The 18621-nt window shown below is 36.9% G+C and overlaps 1 protein-coding gene across 1 annotated transcript in view; it reads left to right on the forward strand.

Moving 5' to 3' along the window:
* Positions 1-17985, forward strand: part of KPNA3 (karyopherin alpha 3 (importin alpha 4)) — a 58417-nt gene extending 40432 nt beyond the window's left edge. Inside the window, exons 9-19 of the mRNA XM_010583436.1 lie at positions 720-805; positions 3730-3816; positions 4216-4385; positions 5543-5587; positions 8137-8268; positions 9444-9572; positions 11250-11354; positions 11490-11561; positions 11664-11826; positions 12764-12858; positions 15401-17985. Coding sequence (XP_010581738.1) covers positions 720-805; positions 3730-3816; positions 4216-4385; positions 5543-5587; positions 8137-8268; positions 9444-9572; positions 11250-11354; positions 11490-11561; positions 11664-11826; positions 12764-12858; positions 15401-15499 — 1183 coding nt within the window. The 3' untranslated portion in view covers positions 15500-17985. The remainder of the gene's footprint in view (positions 1-719; positions 806-3729; positions 3817-4215; positions 4386-5542; positions 5588-8136; positions 8269-9443; positions 9573-11249; positions 11355-11489; positions 11562-11663; positions 11827-12763; positions 12859-15400) is intronic.
* Positions 17986-18621: the final 636 nt, after the last annotated feature.

The following is an 18621-nucleotide window of genomic DNA, read 5'->3' on the forward strand; positions in this document are numbered from 1 at the left end:
CCCCAGCTTTCATAATATCTGTAACTAATTTTATCTGCATTTAGTAAGTCAGTTTTAATACAGGTATTATGCTGTCTTTTGATACTGGTGCTAATCTTTCCCCTGTCTGTGATGGAGCAGAAAAACATCTTTATCCCAGTATACCAGCTTACACTTGACCTGGGTTGTAATGTTAGAAGGGCCGAGTTTTTATTAGTTCTGGTCAGACATGGTTAATTTATTGAGAACTACTAAGGGCAGCAAGACGGTTGCACTTTCTTCACTAAATGTGAATGGTGTTTGGATCAGTTGGATGTGAAGAGGTCTCTTACACATTAGGGAGGCATAATTGCATTTTATGATGAGGGGTGCTAGAAATCTTTCATACCGGAGATAATTAGTTGACTAGAGTAGTGGTCAGCTTCACTGGTTGTTATGTCCTTCAACAAGTATTACTGCTTTTATTTTGGGTTTTTTTTATTACTTATATGAAGTCAGAATGATGGCTGGTTTACAAAAGGTCATAGAATGTAAAATCTTTTTTTTCTTACAGCTTTTCCCCTGAAATGTCCAGGCTCAGAGGTTTTGGTTTTTTGGTTTTTTTAAAAAACTTTTAGCCCAGTGGCACTGCTTAAATGTAGAGTGTCTCAGAGTGGACACAGCTAGTAATACTGAAATGAACCATAAAATAATATACAGATCATGTTTCAACTTATTACTATAAAATTATTTCATTACAGTCCTTCATTACAATTTGAAGCTGCATGGGCATTGACTAACATAGCATCAGGCACTTCTGCACAGACTCAAGCTGTTGTACAGTCTAGTAAGTATTACAGTTTGATTTTTGGGGGATGGTGGATATTGTGGGTAAAAGGGAAAAGGGGATATTTGGATAACAAATGGCATTTGTTGTCAGAACCATTAAAATAATAAATGCATGTCTGTCCTCTTTCTCAAAAAATTTCTATGTTTGCTCTTAAACATTAATCTGTTTGTCACTAACTATTCATATTAAGGATCCCAGACCTGATTTTCCCATAAAAAAAGATAGAGAATGACAGATGATATAATGAGTATGACAAAAACATTAGTCCTTTCTAATTCTTGGGTTGATTTCTGAAATCATGTACCATTAATTCCCCTACGGCTAAAACTTATGTTAAGATGTAATTCTTTCTATCTCAAAGGTATGTTCATAAATCTTATTAAAGTTTTTAAATACATATAGTTATGTAAGGTTTCCCATTTAAATACAGAATTAAGAAAATTACCATCCTTTCCCTGACCATATGATTAGCATCTCCTGTGTACACTGAATTTGTTGTGTGGCCTTTGTTTCTTGCTTAACCAGCCAGTGAGACTTCCATTATGAAAAGAGATAGGAAATAAACTCTAAAGTTAATTGAAGATAAATAATTCAAATTATTTTTTCAGGATTATATATATATCTTTTATGTATCAGCACGCTTATCTTAAAACAATCGCCTTTATGGTAAATACAACATTTTGTCATTAAACAGGAGACTATAGATAAGCAAATACATAATAACTTGGCTTGGCTTATTCATATTCAGTGTTTTTATATGGGAAAATGGTGACTTAATTATTTGATTTCTTTTTTTTTTTAAGCGTATGAACCTGCCTTTCAAATCAAAGTGCTGTTTTGTACCTTTAAATAGCTAATAAAATATCTCACCAATTGTTAGATTCTATATAGTTAAGATATTGGAACAATAGGAATAAGAATGCTTATCAAAATGAGCTTTGGATAAAAATCCAAAGCCTTTTAAAAAAAAAAAAAAATCAACATCTTGAATTTGTTTCAAAAAATCCTCATGCAGTTTGGACACCTCTGTTTTTAGACTGCTTTTCTGGTGTCTAAATATCTTTGGAAATCTATTCCCAAGTTTTTTCATCCTTCCCAACTTGTTCATTGGTTAGTCATTGTTTTCTTCATTTTTCAAGTCCCACAGTGTTATCATATTTGAATGAATAAATCTAATGAAAAAGGCTGTTTATAGTATTAGCTTTACAGAGAAGAATCTGGAAAAAATCTTAAAGTAAGAATTAAAATTAGAATGAAAGTATGTACAGCACAGCCAAAAGCATTGCTGTTACCTGAACAATTACTAGAAGTTCAGGCTGGGATCTCTCTTCCAAAATCTGTTCAGCTAATGCTTGAAAAGAAGAAAATGTGATAAAATTACTTCAAAGAAGCAAAAAGCATTTTCCAAGCTTTACTCCTGAAGAGAAAATGGAAGAAGTTTAGTCTAGAAGCCTTGCTGTTTTGGCTGGGAGATGACTAAGGGAAAACAGCCTCGCAACTCTATTCCCTTTAGATAAGGGAAACAAAGCGATAGGCCCTCACAGCTGTAGAAGAGGCTGGTGCAGCCTAAATACAAAAGGCAGCCTCCTGCAATCAAGAGGGACAGATGGCAGTTGGAAGGCCCAGCAAAAGAGAAGTACTGTATTCGCAGAATAGATCTTGGCAGGAGCCAATTTGGAGCAGAAATAATTAATTTTTTGGGAGCAGTAGATCAGATAACCTGCAACTTATGCTTTCTCAAACTGTCCTGCCTGAGTTATGAAATAATTTCATTCCTGCTTTTGAAAGCATACCAGGATTGCAATCTAATATAAACTACATACTTGACCTCTCTGAAATATGTTGAATACACATATGGCTGAAGTGTAATCTCGGTAATCACTGAGAATGAAGCGTGGATATTCCACCCGAGCTAATGGAAGTGGGATGATTGTTACAAGAACAGAGAGAGTGTTCTTAAGCAACAGTATGTTGCTGTCCCACCTAACTTGTCAGTTATAGGCAATTGCTGAATTACTCATCTAGGCTGGGGAAGGAATTTTAGGTTGTCTTTATTCTTCATTGCGGGTTTTTGGCTCATTATCACATGTTACATTATCAACAGAATATTGATTCACAGTTGCTTACAAATTGTGTTGCAATTTTTTAAAATTTCTGAAGCAATTTCTACAAGAAAAAATATTCTTTCCTTCAACAGTATATAAATTGATCTATTTTACTTTGCTCAGACTATAGAACGAGTATGATCACATAAAGATTTAAAAAATTTCTTGCAAGAATTACTGTCTTTCAAACAGTATCGGTTGTCTGAAGGGAAGTAACGCATGGGAATAGTAGAGGGAGAGCAGATAGCTCTGTTAAATGTATTTAATTCAGCAGAGACGGCTATCTAAAATCAGTACCGCTTCCTTAATCTGTTATGTTGCCTGCATTATATAAGAGCAAATTAAAACATGTCTTAGGACTGGCAGATGGATGTAAATCTTCACTGCGTGTGGAAACTAACTATAGCCACCTCTTGGGAGGAAGCTATTTTCTTAAAGTCAAGATTTGAAGCACGTTTGCACAAGCAGGCATGCCATTCTGCTAGGTATGTATTGTGATCTTGGATAACTGGAAAATCTGAATTATCAGGACATGAAACCTACCACCTACATACTTGAGGCTCTTGCATATCACTTTGAGAAATATGGAAAAAGGTTTAAAAGTGTGGAACATTGTTGTTTAATAGGTGCTTGTTCTCAAGTCTATTTTTTTCCCCTCTCTAGATATGTATAGAAATCTTTAACTGAGGTTTTCTGTGTTCTTCATAACAGAAACATGTATAAGGCATGGTAGAGAAAGTGTTTTGTATTAATCAATGAAACTATTGTGCATATACCATGTCCAGTAAAAACAAATCCGATCTTTGCATTCTGCAGATGCAGTACCCCTCTTCTTGAGACTACTTCATTCACCACACCAGAATGTTTGTGAGCAAGCGGTCTGGGCTCTCGGAAATATTATAGGTAACTCTTGTTGTTATAATGATTTGAATTCAGGGAGCGAGTGTTTCATTTTAGAATTTGACTTTTTGAACATTGGCATTATCATATGAGACTATGTTTCCTCTAAATTCTGTGGCTTGTTATAATTTTTCATGTGGCCAGAATTACATAGGTTCTTCCTATTTTTTTTCCTAAAGAATAGTATTACTTGCTACACAAAACATTAACAGGATAAATTTTATGTCTTGTCAAATATACATACATATTTGTACGTATGTATATTTAATTGAACACGACATTTTAGTAGTAGACTATTGGTGAGGAAACATAGAATTTCAGTATCCCAACATGTCATTGCATACATTTCAAGATTTTCCATTTTTAATGTAATTTCTTTTACAACAATTTTCATTTCTGTAGGTGATGGTCCTCAATGTAGAGATTATGTCATATCACTGGGAGTTGTCAAACCTCTTCTGTCCTTCATCAATCCCTCCATTCCCATCACCTTCCTTCGGAACGTCACATGGGTCATTGTAAATCTCTGCAGGAATAAGGACCCCCCACCGCCTATGGAGACAGTTCAGGAGGTAAAGAATTACGAGACAGATCATTTTTTATACTCTGGGCTAGAGGCCAAATGTTTTACGTTGTCATACTATGAATTTATGCATGTTTTTTGCCACTGTCTTGTGCCACTTAACAGCTGTTAAATGAAGTAATTTGACCAATTTGATGCTTCTTACTAAGGCTGTAATAAAGGTATTTGTAACATCTGAAACTGAGTAAGACTAAAGACTGATGAGCCGTATATTAAAATGGACGCAACAAAAAATTAACACGCTAGAAAGTGTTAACATACTCAGCATGTCATGTTTTTATCAAAAAAAGGCTACAAACATGATTCTGTATATATAAGTATTCAAATGTAATTATTTTCAGTAAGAGGAAATGTAAGTAAACTAGTGAATGTAGAGTAGTTTGTGCTTTGACTAGCTGTGAACATGCAGTCAATGTCAAGTCCCCACTTGAGAAGGGAGGCATCTGAAAACCCTTTTAAACTGGTGAACAAAGCAAATGTGGTGTTTATAGAGTAGGCACAGCTAGTAAAGTGATGATAGTTGGCTAGAACTGTAGTTGTAAGGTACGTAAAGTTCTTCATTTTAAGATAAATTCCAAAGTGTAGATACAGTTTTTGAAGCCATGTGAAGTATAATATTGTTAGCAACTAAACTAATGAAATTTTAAAAACAAAGCAGAGAACAGGGAAACTTCTACAAGTAATAATTTGCCAAATAAAACCCCCTGTTCTAAGCATTCTTATCATGGCTCAGTTTTATATTTTCTTCATATGTGAATACAAAAATAAAATTTTATTTTAATCCAAGAGGGGTTTATATATTGATATTAGGCTAAGGATTTTTATTTTATTGTGTGGTAACAAAGCTTTCAAAATAGCAGGCAGATGTTGTTTCTGATCTCTGTTGTTTGCTTGTTTTCCCTCAAAATATAGTCTACTCTCTGCGTGTCTTTTGAAATATAGTACAGTCTTGTATTTTTACGAATTTTAAATATAACGTATATATGTATTTTTGTACATACTTTGAAGGAATGACCAGCTGCTGGGAAGTGTGTGAATGCAATATGCTAATGCAGTCTCAGGCTAAGCTTTGCGACTGCAGTACTTGGATTCATGATTGTACAGCCAATTTTATTCTACTCTAATGACTGATGAACTTCTTTTCAGATTTTGCCAGCATTGTGTGTTCTCATTTACCATACAGATATAAATGTAAGTAATTTCTGAAGTTTTAGATATTTAGATTCTTTGTTTTCTTTAGAAGGTGCTGCAAGATTGTGGCAAACTTTTGTGTGTTAATTCATGTATAATTAAGTAGTATATATGAAGACTAATATAATTGTAGTCATTCAGAGCATGAAAAAGAAAGTGCAAATACCATTTCCAAAGTACCTTTTCTAAAAGTTTTTTTTATCCTTTACATTAGAAACTACATTTTAAAAAATCCTATTTTGTGGAATTGAGAACTAGAAATTTAAAGTGCCAGCTTTACCATCAGCTTCACTTTAATTCTGCCCCAATTTATAATTTTGCATAGATGATATGTAATGCATGTGTAGAAAAATCTACGTATCAGTCCAATCAAATATTGTAATCCTATGGGTAAATCTGACTTTTGTAATCTGTTGGGTGCCTGACTTTGCAACCTGTTTAACTAAGGAAATCATGTATGAAAATATACTTGAATAAACAGGGATAAACTATTGTTTTGTGGCACCTTTGACAACTTTCCTTTAGGTTTTTAATATTAAACCTTCAGTACTTCCCGCATTCCTGATCCATGGGTTTACATCTATTTTCTGAGTAAAGTTCTAGAGGGGTGTACTTAGCTCCTGAAATCTTATATTGGGACTTCAGGAGCAAAGATCTGTGTAACTAAGGGATACCGAGCTGCTCTTCTCCTCCTCCTCCTCCTGTCAGGACTTTGTAATGTCTTTGACTCTTGCTCCCTGTAGTGATCCTTCAATTTAGGGAAGCAGAAATTGAACCCTTGTGGTGGGTCTGGGGATGGAGCATAAGATTGGTGGAGCTGTCTTCCGTTACTTCCACGCTGTGGTAGTGGTGTTTCTGCTGCTCTTTTAATGGTGAAGTGGGCTTGGCTCCACAAAATATTTGCAAACAGTTTAATCTGGGATTTTGCCAGGGTTTTCCCAGTGTAATGTGGGTGGGAGACAGCACATGGTGACTTTCCAATTTGTAATTTGGACAAACCTGAACAGAAATTCATAGCAAAACCAAACATACTTACAACCTATCGGCTTTTTTTCCCCTGCCAAATTTGAAAGCTTTTGCAAGCAATGATTGTGTAAGAACTTCTTGAAGTAGATATGAGACTATGTGATGCCAGGTTTTGACTGATCTCAATTAGGGTGCCCGTCTTTTTGATCCTGAGAGTCAGGTGCTAGTTTGGAGGTACCAGTCTGGTCCCAGCCTCTCTGTACTGGAGCAGCAAACCTATGTTTGGAGATGAGTCAGTGATGCAGGTAGGTCAGCCAACAGTCCTGTGAGCGCTTCTGGCGGCTGCTGCTCTGGTCACCAACAGGGCTGTGGGGCAGCAAACTGGTGAGGCACCATCTCTCACTGCTTCTGCTGCGATACTGGCTCCACTGCAGCACGTTCTGCTGTCCCTGTGGCATTAGCAGGTGAGGGCAGCAGCAGGCTGTGTCAAGAAAGCGTTAGGTCTGTGCTGTCTGGTCCCTGGAGCTGGGTGGAAGCAGCCTGTGGGTCAGGACTTTAAAGTCCTTCCTACGTTTCAGTACTGTATTATTTAGCTGTCTTGATAGATGGAAATTTTAAACGGGTATCTGTTTTAAAAGTAGAGTAGATCTAGGTACCTCAACAGATGATGTCCTCAGTGGGGTCCAGACTTCTCTTCCTGCAGTTCCTAACATCATCTCTATGTGATGCGATATCCCTCTTTCTGCTGGCTTTGTTTCTGCTTCAGATACTACCTTTCAATGACTGTAACTTTTGTACCTTTCTTTTTTTTGAGGGCTCTCAAATCACCCTTATCAAGGCATCAGTGACTTAGTCTTTATTTTCTTTAAGATACTAAGATTGCCCTGCATGGTAGTCATTTTTCTGTGGGTTTTTGCTTTGCTTGAACAGTTGCCACCTTACAATAGTTGCTAGTCCTTTAGTTGGTAGAGGAACTCCTTTCCTTTGCTGTGGATTTTTAATCTCAATATGAAGGCAGAAAAAGGCATACATCCAGAATAGTTTGCAGTTTCACTTTGGAACTGCACTGTGGATCAGAAATGCCAAGGTGTAGACAGATTAGAGACTAAGGGAATTTACATGTTCCATAATCAAAAGATAGCACAGCTAACAAATTATAGCAGTGCTAGGAGGCCGGGTTGGTATTTTCTTCAGAAAGTTACTAGCACAACTACTTATCTGAGCTGGTTGTCTATCTTTGAAATGGAAATCAAGCCTAACAGTTTACCGTTGTGAGATGATATATGCTGTCACTTTATGCACCAAAATGTGGTATTTACTTTAAAAAAAAATTGGGAGAGGACATATAGAAATTACTATTATGGAACAAATGGCCCTGTTTTTCATAGTTGTACATAATAATCTAAGATTTTACTAATTGGGTCTTGTCATAATCATGTTTGAGTTTTTCCTGTAACTAAATTGCATGCTCTTCCCACCCCCACCCCCACCCCCAAACATGTGGAATGTTGATCACTAAATTAAGCCTCCATTATATGGATTTTACTGTTCAATATGTAAATCATGTTCTTTCCAATTTGTAGATTCTTGTGGACACTGTTTGGGCTTTGTCGTACTTAACAGATGGTGGAAACGAACAGATACAAATGGTGATTGATTCAGGAGTTGTACCTTTTCTAGTTCCCCTTCTGAGTCACCAGGAGGTTAAAGTTCAAGTAAGTCTGGTTCAGTTGCTATTGAATAGTCCTTTGTAAGCTATTTTCTAAAAAAAGTGTCTTAGAGTATTTATTAGTGGAGTACTGAGATGAGCATTTATAGCTACGTTTGTTGCAGGTAAAACCGAACAAAAAATGTTACCTACCCTGGGGAAAAAAGATCATTAAAATGAAAGAAAACTCAAACAAAACAGTTCTAATGTAGGTTTAAGTAAAGTGACAGGTTAAACATTAACTTCCATTGTATGATTACCAGAGCTGCCTTCCTTTTGTAGTCCTAAAATACTTAATGACAACAGATTTTACATTTTTCAGAATTCAAGTTATATGTGCTCTTTACTGCTGCTGCATACACGGTTGTGCATATTCTGTCTGAATAGCTCATGGGAATCAATATTTGGGGACCTTTTGAATGTTAAAATATTTGCAGTTGCTGAGTCCTTTTAGTAATTTTCTAATTAGCTACAAAAGGTAGGTTAACTGAGCTTGTTTGATTAACTTCAAAGACAAAGGGAATCTGAAAGTTAGTTAATGTATGCTTAGTTTTTATGAACCAACTGTTGTAATTGGGAGCTTTTTTACATATCTGTTGCATTTGTTGTGTTTGTTTAGTTTGTACTTTGGATGAGATGTGGCTGTCTTGAAATTTGTCAGACCAGTTCACTTGATGAAAAGGAGTGCCTCCAGTATTCTGTCACTTGTAGAGCATTTACTAACCAATACATAAAGATATAAAGTCCATTTCTGAAAGTCAACTGAGAGTCAGTAAGAAGAAAAGTAGTTGTGGGTTTTTTAATTCTGTAGTGGAGAGCCGAATGGAGAAGTAAGCAACCTTGGCAGACATAGTCAAAGCCTAGAAACAGTTAATGTAATTGCAACTTGGATTAGATACATGATGAATTAACTTTTCTGTTGTTTCAATATTCTTGTAATTTCTAATCTTTACACTTTTTGAGTTGAGCTGCAGTGCATCTATTCAGTAAAATGCTGTACTGTGTGTTTCTCTTGTGATGAAACTACCCGTTTTTATGATGTAGCTCAGAGGATGAAGTGGTAAATTGTATTTTGCAAAGTGTTTTTATAAAGAGACGTCTTTAAATGAGCTTTGTTTTAGCATAAGTAACAGCAATGTCTTTAACATGCAATTTTTTTTCCTTTCCTCTTTGGATATTCAGACAGCAGCACTGAGAGCAGTAGGCAACATAGTAACTGGTACTGACGAACAGACACAAGTTGTTCTCAATTGTGATGTTTTGTCTTATTTCCCAAATCTCCTGACGCATCCAAAAGAGAAGATAAACAAGGTATGATTTGTTTCTTCCTAACTTAATCTTTTTGTTTAAGAAATAAAACAGTAGTCTGTAGAATACTACAGAAGAATTTCTTATAGCCATTATTTCCAGCATGCGAGCAATTTTGTATAAAGACACAGCCTTTGAGGCTTGGTGCTTAATTAGGGCTAAAGCCAAACAGCCAAAATGAGGATCCATGCACTGGTGCTGATGTCTAGTGCTTTTTGGGAGGACTGATGGTTTTTGCTTTGGAGTGTGATACTTTTTTTTCATTTTTGAAGTGAGTAACTGGCTAACTTGTATTATAGTTTTTCATAACTAAAGAATATTACTTTTGGTTGAGTCCAGTAAGTGGACTGATCCAGTTTTTCCACTCCACCTTTTCATAGTGGAGTTTGTTCTCTTGTCCATCTTCACCTTCAAGGAAGTAGGGAGTACCACTGTCCTTTTCTGAAAACTGTCCCTGCATTTCCTCTCCTTCCTTTTGGCAGAGGTAACTTTGCTGCTGCAAGGACTGGATGGAATAGGGAGAGTTTGATGAAAGTAAGTCATCAGTGCCCTCTTTTCCAGAGCTGTAGTTCGTGTTATTTGCATTTTTTTTTTAATCATTGTGCCATCTTCCACTGCAGACATGGGGCTGGCTGAGGAGGAAGCTTATGTGATTCCCCCACGTAGTATACCATTGAGGGGAAAACTATTTGTGAGGAAACTCTGTTTCTTCAGGCCCTGTAAACTGTCAAGAGCTCTGTAGGAAGTTATCTGACAGTTCAAACTGCTGTGATTTGTTTCTGCCTGCCCTTCTAGCTCTCACAAAAGAATGATGAAGAGCTTATTTTTGTATAAGGAGAGTCTAGAAATGCTTTAAGTGGATGTTGTGAGGGGCAAATACAAATAAAAGCAAGATACACATCCCTGAAAAATGGAACCTGTTACTTTTTTTTCCTGCAGTACTTCATAAATGGCTGCTTGCCACATCTGTTTGTCTTTTACTTAAGATTGGAGCCTTTGTAAGATGTTCTGGATTTCCTTGACAAGTATCCCCCTTTGTAACCTGGAATTTGTAACTGCCATTAGCTCGATGTTAGCTATGTTGATGAACCACCTGAAGGAAGTAACTGCTGAGGAAAGTCTCAGGATTGAGAGTCCTGTCTGATACTTGAATGAGCTTTGTGAGCTCCACTTCATGTTTCAGGAAGAAAATGGGAGCTGGAGTTGGTCTTCCTTGTATCAGCACAGAAAGCTACTACCGAGCTGTCAGTAGTACAATTGCAGGATAAGTCCTTTTTAATATGAGGTTTTACCAGTTTTCCTATTTTCTTTGCAAAACTGATGGAAAGTTTAAAACATGGCTGTGACTCCAGCATCACAAAGTGGATGTAAGGTTTAGGTCAGTATTGCTCCTGATGTATGGAGACACTACTTGTGTAAGTAATAATCTGGCCCCGTGAATTCATGATATCAGTTTTACATAGATCTCCTGCATGTTTAGCTTTCACAGTGCAATAAAAGTTTGTGTGGTAGAAGTGCTATTGGGGAAGAAACCTGGAGGTTCTGTTTAGTGATTGGTCATGATATGATTTTAGGGTTTGAGTTTGTTTTGTTTAGTTTGGTTGGGGTTTGGTTGGTTTTTTTTTCATCTGTTGACTAGTTTTTAAAAGGTTTTTGCTTTTTTGTTTTGTCCAATTGTAGGAAGCAGTTTGGTTCCTTTCCAATATCACAGCAGGAAACCAGCAACAAGTTCAGGCTGTAATAGATGCTGGGCTAATCCCTATGATCATACACCAGCTGGCTAAGGTCAGTCAAACTATCAGCTATGCAAGTTGTCATCCTCTTTTTATAAATCTGACACGAGGAGTCTGTGATTTTTAATAATAAGCTTGACAGATGTTTCCATGCTGATTTTAATGAGCTATTAATTTTGTTTTTCAGGGGGACTTTGGAACACAAAAGGAAGCTGCTTGGGCAATTAGCAATTTGACAATAAGTGGGAGAAAAGATCAGGTATGTGTAGTGGGATTTCAAACTGTCACTAAAACGTTGCACATGCAGTCATTTGTAAGAAGCACAATGTTGAAAGCACTTTTTTTTTTTTTAATTATTTAGGTTGAATACCTTGTACAGCAAAATGTAATCCCACCATTCTGCAATCTACTCTCAGTAAAGGATTCTCAAGTGGTACAGGTGGTGCTGGATGGTCTGAAAAACATCCTGATAATGGCTGGTGATGAGGCTAGCACAATAGCTGAAATTATAGAAGAGTGTGGAGGTAAGAGTTTATTAGGCTTTTAAAAAATTTAATTTGCTGGATGTTATTCTGTGTTCCCCTTGCTACTGTTGATATTTACTACAGCATTTTTTTACCATGGGCTATCTGAATAGGCAAGTGAGACTTTTGTAATGAGAGAAATTACTTTTTTTCTGTTTAGTTCAGTATAGAGATAGTCATGTTGGAGGCAGTTGTTGAAAAAGCTTTCTGTAGCTTAGGTATTTTTTAGGTTTAAATAAGAATTGTACTTCATTTGATTATTGCATATACTTTGTTCTGTGGTAAAACACACAATTCTTTCTTTAGTTCATTGCCTTGGAAGCAGTTGTTAGGATCCTCATTTCATTACAGACCAAAGCAGGATAAGGAGTCTTTTGGATATTGTAATCCAAGTTTTAACACATGCTAATTAATGTATTATAGTAAGATAGCAGTAAAGGGGTGTTGAAGAATGTACTACACTGGAAGTTTTTCCTTGTGTTATTCCCTATCCAATTTGAGAATGGGACTGGTGTTTTAAGCTGCTCTTGGTGTGAGGCTTTGTTGCCTTTTTGTTTTAAACTCGTATGCAACACACAAATGTAGCCGCTTCCTTTTGGTGATATACAGAAAGCACAATGACTGAAACAAAAGCTATGTAGTAGACAGAAGTCATCGTAAAAAAAATTAAATAGAGTGTTTTATCTAAAAAGAGAGAAGATTCCATTATCCCTTGTTCATAAAATGGGATATTCCATGGCATGCAAAGATTCACAAACTACTTTTCTTTCCTCCAGGAGGCCAAGATAGCTACTGTGTAGGTAATATTTGAAAATTGAGCTACATCTTTTCTAGTGTGTTTCAGTAGTAATGTTTCATAATTTTTCTTAGTTTTTTCAAAGTAGTCGGTAACTGCAGGTTAAACTTCTAAAACTCTTCTTCATTTTCTTTTCTTCAGGGTTAGAGAAAATCGAAGCCTTGCAACAGCATGAGAATGAAGACATTTATAAACTAGCATTTGAAATCATAGATCAATATTTCTCTGGTGATGATGTAAGTATGCTAAAGATTGAAGAGTACATGTGCTGTGCTGTTAGCTTAGTAAGTACATTGTCATTGTTCCTCAGTTCCAATTGTCATGAACATAGGTTATCTGGGAAGTTGGTTTTCCTGCTCCTTTTTCAGTACAGCTTCCCTTAACTGAAAGTCTTTGAAGAGTTTCTCAATACCAAGAATTTTCTTTAGCAACATCAAGATGACTGCTGTGGTTTTGCCTAATAAATTGATTGACGCTGACCTAATTTTGTCACACTGACATGTAAATTGACATGCAATTACTTGTGATTAGAATCTAAACAGTTGTCTGGCTCTCCTTTTTATTACTTTCTCATACATCAGTCTTTGGAGGGGGGCAGTGGGTCCTTACTTGGAGTTAGATTACTGTATTTCAGCTCTGTAATTGCTCAGTCTGGATTCTGCATTCAAAAGAGTCATCAAAACATCAAAACTGTTAACACTTTCTGCAACTGATTGATCTAGACCATCTGATACTTTGTTGCACCCTGATTAGGTATTTTGACCCCTTAGTTTCTAGCTCTTTCTGCTACTGGCTGCTTGTGAGTGCCTCAGAAGCACTTCAACAAGCAATTTGAAGACAAATAATAATTATCTTTTCTAGGCCATCCAGGGTGTCTGTAGTTCTGCAGCCTAGCAGAAATATGTCTTCAGTTCTTCTCTTAAATTGAACTCTCCAGATACCAGTTCTAACTTTAGGACTCATTAATTTTCAATTCACGGGGCCATCTTGTGATTGTGAAGTTAGTCACCAGAAGTTAAGATATGTGAAAAGTTCCCTATGCTTGTAATGATTCGGTGAGCACTGTCTAATAGTCTCCATAAGTGCTCTGAGACTTCAGTAGCTATCTGTTGGTGTGGGTGGAAAAATATCCGTTTTGAGGTTAGTACTCCCTTTGGTGCATTTACTTTTTACATAAACTAAGGCAATTTAATCTATGCCTGATTTGCTAAATTTACCTCCTTTACTCAGGAGCAAGACTTTAGATTATTGTTTATACTATTACCATGTTTTCTGGGGCTTCTGAAACTTGAAATTGTAGAAATTCCGTCATTGGGAGATAGGAGTTAAAACACAGAACCAGACAAATTTTCAGGCAGTAACTGTAAGTAGGAAAATAACCCTTGTCATTTGAGGACTGGTGAAGAAAAAAAGCAGGGGAGGGTGGGGAGGCACGGGGAATAAATCCAAATTGCCCTAGGGAGACAAGAGACTGGTTATGTTAGCCTGCTTGGCAGTGTTAAGATTGGCTGTCCAGGAGTATCATGCCTTCTGTTGCTTCAGATCTTCTGTATTCTCATGAGATGTTGGTGGCTACTAGATACCCTTTTATTGTTAATCCCATCTGCTCCTTTGCTGAGCCCTGTAAAGTGCACAGGCATGTACTTCAGGACCAGCCCTAATGGCTTCCTGACTTTATTGTCTTAAAAATGTGTGAACTTAGGTAACATTACTTTGTAGTACCCCTGCAGAAGGCAGAAGTGCTAATTTATCAACTCACAAACATTTGACAAAGCGTTCTGAAACTGGATTTGATCTTCATTTGGGCATGACGTGCCCCACTCTTCCTCCTGCAGATTGTTGCTATCACCAAAGGCCTTAATCTCTTCCTGCAATTTAGGTATTGTCACCCAAAGTAAAGAGAAACAAAGATTTTAGGTGAGTCAGTTCTGACGTCTGCACTGCTCCAAGGCCAGATGTCAGAAAGCTATTTAGACTCCACACACGAGGGCTCTTAGCTGCTTCAGAATGACACATGGTTTGAAACAAGGCATATGGTTCCTGCAGCCTGGTTTGTAGAGGTGGTGTGTTCAGAGAATAGATGCAGCTGGTGATTTGGAGGAGGTTTTAAGTTCTGCATATTGATGCTACTGACCATGTTATTTGCTGCTTCTAGAGGCAGTAAATAACTAAATTCTAACAGCTCTGAGGAAGTTGAGTGAAGTTGGATACTGATGCCTTTCATTCTATATCCATACAGTAACAAAGTACTTTGGGTTTAAAAAAAAATTCAGATTGCGCTTTTGAGAGCTATATAAAACTGCTCAAAATGAGTAATTCTAAATCCTTCAGATTCTGATAGGAGATACCAAGAACTCTTTTAAGCTTTATATAAGTATTTCTATCAGCTGCCGATAAAAATCATTTTCATGTTGAAAGAAAATGGGAGAAAGTATGAAACTAATTTTGGAATTCACTACTAGTGATTAGCCAACTCCAGAAGTACTAAAAATTGGCATCGAAAATTAAATCGCACAGCTAAAATAGCAACTGCTTTGACCAAGCAGCAACCCAGTCTCTAACCATTACAATTTTCTGTTCCCTAATGGTGTTACAACAGAGTTGATGTGTTTTCTTTTTAAACATATTTGAGGAATTGAATTGGAAAAACTGATCTAATTTTATTGCAATAATATTTAAAAAAAAAAGAAAAGATGGATCGTTTGTGAACCTCTTTTACGTATACTGAATTGTGCAGGGATTTGGCCTCTCATGTATTTTTGTTGTTGTATTTCATAGATTGATGAAGATCCCAGTCTCATTCCTGAAGCCACTCAAGGAGGTACTTACAACTTTGACCCAACAGCCAACCTTCAAACAAAAGAATTTAATTTTTAAGTTCAAAAAAGTGCAGCTTCTCTGTCCCACACCAGTATGAAGCACCACCAGATGGCTACCAAGTGAAGAAACAAAAGGCTCCAAGACACACATGCCTCTTCGTTTTGATGCTTCTAAAGCAAGCCATGTATCGGTCACTTTGCAGTTGCCAAACGTCACTATCACATGGACTGTAAATGCATATGCATGATCTCTTAAACTGTTTCAAAATTCTTTTTAACAGTCCCAACTACCTTTTTTTGCCTTTTTCCTGGTGCCACATGCTGACAACCGCAATCTGCAGTTTTGTTAAGAGTATTCCATAGTGGTGGCACATTGGCTTTCCACGGAAAAGTAGCTTCTTTGGAAAATGGTGCGCTGTGGATCAAGACACTTTGGTATGATGCGTACATTTTGGAAGACTTTACAGGGGCCCAGTTTGCTCTGAGCCTCCATCATCGTCCTCCACAAACATATTTTCATATACTTTATGTGGAAGAATAGATTCAAAAATGCAAGCCAAATGAATTTCATTGGTGAAACTGAAATAAAAGTAACTTTAAAAAAAAAAACAAAAAACAAACACTTGGCAATTGATTAAACACTTAAGTTTAAAACAAACAAAAAAAACCTACTTCAGCTATCAGTAATTGATGTGTGTTCATTAACTGCCTCAGAAACCAGGGTTGGAGAATGAACTGTAGATTTGGACTGGTAAAGCTTTTGCCATTATACCTAATTTTTGAGAACAGCGAGCCCTATTTGACCACTCACTTCAGCCTGTGTGTTCCTGCTGTTTTGAAGTAATCAAATGCTGTGCATGGTATTTTACCTGAGCTACAACCTGTTATGGACTTGAACTTCTGTTTAAGCTGAAAGCAAGAGTCCCAGACTGTAGAAGAAAAAAATTCTGTCCAAAAATGTACTAGTTAAAAAGAATCTTGCTTTCAACTTTCAGTAGTCAATATATTTTGTTTTAAATTGATAATTGGATATGGTTGATTTATATTGGGTTTAAACTGTGGAGCTTTCATGTTTACTGTAATTTAGTCTTAAACTATTTTTTACTTAGTAACCAGTGCTTATGATGATGTGGTTGGCAACAAACCAGCAACTACTTAGAAGCGTCATAAAAGCTTCATTCTTGGAGTATTGGAAGAGTAATTCAGAAATTAGTCTCAAATCTTATTCACATGATTAAAAAAGATACAAACTGGCTGATGTGTGAGGCTGTATGGAAGCTGCCGTTATTCAGCATAAACCTGATGTGCAGCGCACATTAAATAACTTTACATAACGTATGTGAGGTCATTGCTTTTGGAAAATCGTCTGACCCAGTCATTTTCAAAGGGATTTTGGTATTGCTGGGGTGAAGATCGATAATTTTGCAATTCTGTAAGCTATCACACAAACTGGTTTTGTTGCTGTTGTTTACTGGGTGTAATTTCCCAATGCATTGATGTGAAGGGATAGAAAAATCTAAACTAATTTAGTTATTGGATGTGGGTTGTATTTACTGTGATGAAGATAAGGACAGATGCCATCAGAGCTTTGTGGATCAGCTGTTTTTCCACTGATGAACAACGCATAGCAGGTGTGCATTCATTAAATATATATCTGCCAAGGTGGAGCCACTTTAAAGAGTGAGTTGTCTTGTATCTCAACTGGATACAAGCGTATGTTTAAACTGCAAGATTTTTACTTGCTAGATAATCTGTTTTAATATAGTGGTTTGGCCTCTGATTATTTATAGGTTTTATAAATTTTAGAATCAATTTCTCTTTAAGGTGGCTCAGATTTTTCAACTCTTGTGCACATAAAATTGAGTTGAAGTTCATTGTGCCTTTTTTCTTTTCCCAAAAGTTGAGTTGAAGCTTCATATGGTAACTGCATCCTATTCACACACTATAGTCTAAAATCTTGAAACTGTGTGGTGTTCGCTAAAAAACTAAACAATAAAAAGTCAAAGTTAGGTAAGGTCACAAAGTTTTTGTGAAATTAAGAGTTCCAGCAGATGTTATTGTGAACAGATATTTCCCCCCTTCCAATTCAATTTAGTCTCCCTATATGCCATATAGACTGACAGATACCCTGTTCAGCCTGCACTCACTATTATCCTCGAGATTACATACAAATTGATATTAAAACAACAGTTTTCCACTACTGTGAAGATTTGATCCTTTTCTTGCACTCAATGCATTACATTAAAAGTGAACATCGGAGAACTGGGTAAGGCAGGACAAAGCGTTTGCTCAGTTCTTTCTGTTGTGACCTTATCAGCTTTTGATTGGGATTGCACCATTTCATAGTTAATAAAGGAAACAAAGTATATTGCTGCACTTTTACGTTTTCAGAACAGTGTTTAAAATTGCATTGTTTTTATTATTTTTTTAAACTATCAGTTAAAATAGACTAAAACGTTCTTTCAAAGAGGCATCTAAATGTGTTCCTAATTTTGTATATGGGCTTAGGTTTTGTAACCAATAAAAAGCTGCTATCAAATACTATAAAAAATTCAAGAACTTATTTTGAAGATGATGAAACTTCTTAGTCTTCATGGATTGACTTAGGGGGTTTTGTCTTTGACTAGGTATTCGCAGAATTCCGCATCAAAGTTTGAAGTATGTTATGAGAATGAATAAAGTAAGCTAATGCAGTCATCTCTGAAACTTGGGATGCTGTTCCAGTACGGAGTTTTATACTTTGTAAGAAGACGTTTCCCAACTGTGTACCGGCGGCTGTGGTAAGTGGGCTGCAGCTGATCCATGTAACTTTTAAACAGTGACTTCAGTTTAAAGGTTCAAAGGTGCACCATGGAGTCAAGGAACTTTCACAGTTGGGGTTTTTTTTTCTACCTCCAGAAATGTCTATTCCAGGCTCCCAGTGCTGGGCTGATTGCCGATTCAGTGCTAATTTTAAGCTCAGAGTGCTGTACAAGCTGGCCCAGCTCCCTCTGCCTGGTGTGCGTTGCGGGGGGCAGTGTGTGCACCAAGAGCGTCTTTAGGCAGGAGACTGGGAGTGATGGCCAGCGTCCCTCACCTCGGGCACAAGCAACCCCACTGGGGTGCCACTTGGGGATAGACTGGAGCTGTCAGAGACTTGCGTTGTTCAGCAGCCTCCTAATTAGCACAGTCCTGCTTTAA

The sequence above is a fragment of the Haliaeetus leucocephalus genome, unplaced genomic scaffold (genome assembly GCF_000737465.1).
Source record: "Haliaeetus leucocephalus isolate CR32 unplaced genomic scaffold, Haliaeetus_leucocephalus-4.0 Scaffold897, whole genome shotgun sequence".
In the NCBI taxonomy this organism is placed as follows: domain Eukaryota; kingdom Metazoa; phylum Chordata; class Aves; order Accipitriformes; family Accipitridae; genus Haliaeetus; species Haliaeetus leucocephalus.